A 1781-nucleotide genomic window follows, 5' to 3' on the forward strand; every position below is an offset into this window, starting at 1 on the left:
CACACACACACACACACACACACACAGAGGACACTGATTGATCTTCAGTCTGGATCTAGTGGGTCAAACAGTGCTCTCATCATGTAATAAATATAATTGTTATATGAATATTAATATTTGAATGGAAGGAGAAACACTTCCAGTATCTTTAGTTGTTCATGTCAGCAATCATTCAGACAATAAAACTGCAGGGATTTGGATCAAATTGGTCAGACACCTGTAAGAATCTCATCAAATTAGACGGATGTTAACACGGAGCGGTTGTGTAAGCCCTCATTCACATCTCATATTTAGTTTATGTTACTAGCGGTCTAGCGTGTGCTGTCTGAGCTCACGTTCATGACGGTCTCGATCGTACAGTGAGCTGCATCAGCCGCTTGTTCTTGTGCTCCTCAGGACCCTGAAATGAGTTTATGATTGCTGTGTTTCGTGTCACTTGGTTTAAATGTGTCTGTGTTTTTTCTCAGGACTCGCAGTGAACTCTAACGAGTCTCAATCTGGCACTGTAAGATTCTTCACGATCGAGAGACGTCCAGCCTTCAGTTTCAGACAGACAAACCTGCTCAGAAAGACTCTAGACGTTTCTCCTCGCTTTGAGGAAAAGACTCAAATATGTGAGCGACAGACCGGTTGCACTGTTCTCAGCTGCGTTTGTGTCTGTGCTCTTCCTGGTTCATGAGTAATCCGTCTAAACAGATTCCTGTCTAATCAAGCTGATTGTGTATGAAATGCAGAAGCGGAGGAATCCCTAAGGAGCTCATGTCTGATCTGAAGGAGCCGCAGGTGGAAGAGCGTCCCGTAAGACTCTGCCGTCTCACTCCTGCGCTGGCGAGCGATGCGTGTGCCGAGCCGCTGAGCATGTACGCGGCAGGCGGTATGACGGAGTGTAAGGCGGAGGTGACTCCGTCGGCGAGGAACGGTCACCGTGTGTTCAGCTACACGCTGGAGAGCCACACAGCGGCTGCCTTCTCCATCATGAACGAGCTGCGGCTGGAGCGCCAGCTGTGTGACGTCACGCTGAGGGTCAAATACAGCCAGCTGGACGCCGTGGACTTCGTGGCTCATAAGGTGGTGCTGGCCTCGTCCTCGCCGGTGTTTCGCGCCATGTTCACCAACGGCCTGAAGGAGTGCGGGATGGAGGTGGTGCCCATCGAGGGGATCCACCCGAAGGTAAGAGGGTCTCAGAAGAGCTAGTGACGGCTCTTTCTCACACGCGTGTCTGATCCGTGTCTGGCTGTTCTCAGGTCATGGGCCGGCTCATCGAGTTTGCGTACACGGCGAGCATCTCTGTGGGCGAGAAGTGTGTGATTCACGTGATGAACGGAGCCGTCATGTACCAGATCGACAGCGTGGTCAAGGCCTGCTGTGATTTCCTCGTGCAGCAGCTCGACCCGAGCAACGCCATCGGCATCGCCAGCTTCGCCGAGCAGATCGGCTGCACTGAGCTTCACCAGAAGGCCAGAGAGTACATCTACATGAACTTCAGTCAGGTCAGTCGCGCTCAGCCTGTACGACGAGAGCGTTTACCTGTTATAATAAATGTTTCTTGAACAGCAAATCAACATATTAGAATGATTTCTGAAGATCATGTGACACTGAAGACTGGAGTAATGTTGCTGAAAATACAGCTGCGCATCACAGAAATAAATTACAGTTTAACAGAAATTCACATAGAAAACAGTTATTTTAAACAGTAAAAATATTTCACAATATTACTGCTTTTGCTGTATTTCTGATCAAATAAATGCAGGCTTGGTGAGCAGAAGAGAATTCTTTAAAAA

At 48.7% G+C, this 1781-nt stretch overlaps 1 protein-coding gene across 2 annotated transcripts in view; it reads left to right on the forward strand.

Annotated features, from left to right (window-relative positions):
- The window catches only part of keap1b (kelch-like ECH-associated protein 1b), a 9518-nt gene that overhangs the window by 1433 nt on the left and 6304 nt on the right, over positions 1-1781 (forward strand). The window contains exons 1-3 of one of the 2 annotated variants that reach the window (XM_016509463.1): positions 196-265; positions 468-1170; positions 1245-1490. In XM_016509463.1, coding sequence (XP_016364949.1) covers positions 724-1170; positions 1245-1490 — 693 coding nt within the window. In that variant the 5' untranslated portion in view covers positions 196-265; positions 468-723. Of the gene's footprint in view, positions 1-195; positions 266-467; positions 1171-1244; positions 1491-1781 lie in introns of those variants that run through there. The other variant, XM_016509462.1, reaches the window with a different exon arrangement.

The sequence above is a fragment of the Sinocyclocheilus rhinocerous genome, unplaced genomic scaffold (genome assembly GCF_001515625.1).
Source record: "Sinocyclocheilus rhinocerous isolate Xijiao unplaced genomic scaffold, SAMN03320098_v1.1 scaffold1615, whole genome shotgun sequence".
Lineage (NCBI taxonomy): Eukaryota > Metazoa > Chordata > Actinopteri > Cypriniformes > Cyprinidae > Sinocyclocheilus > Sinocyclocheilus rhinocerous.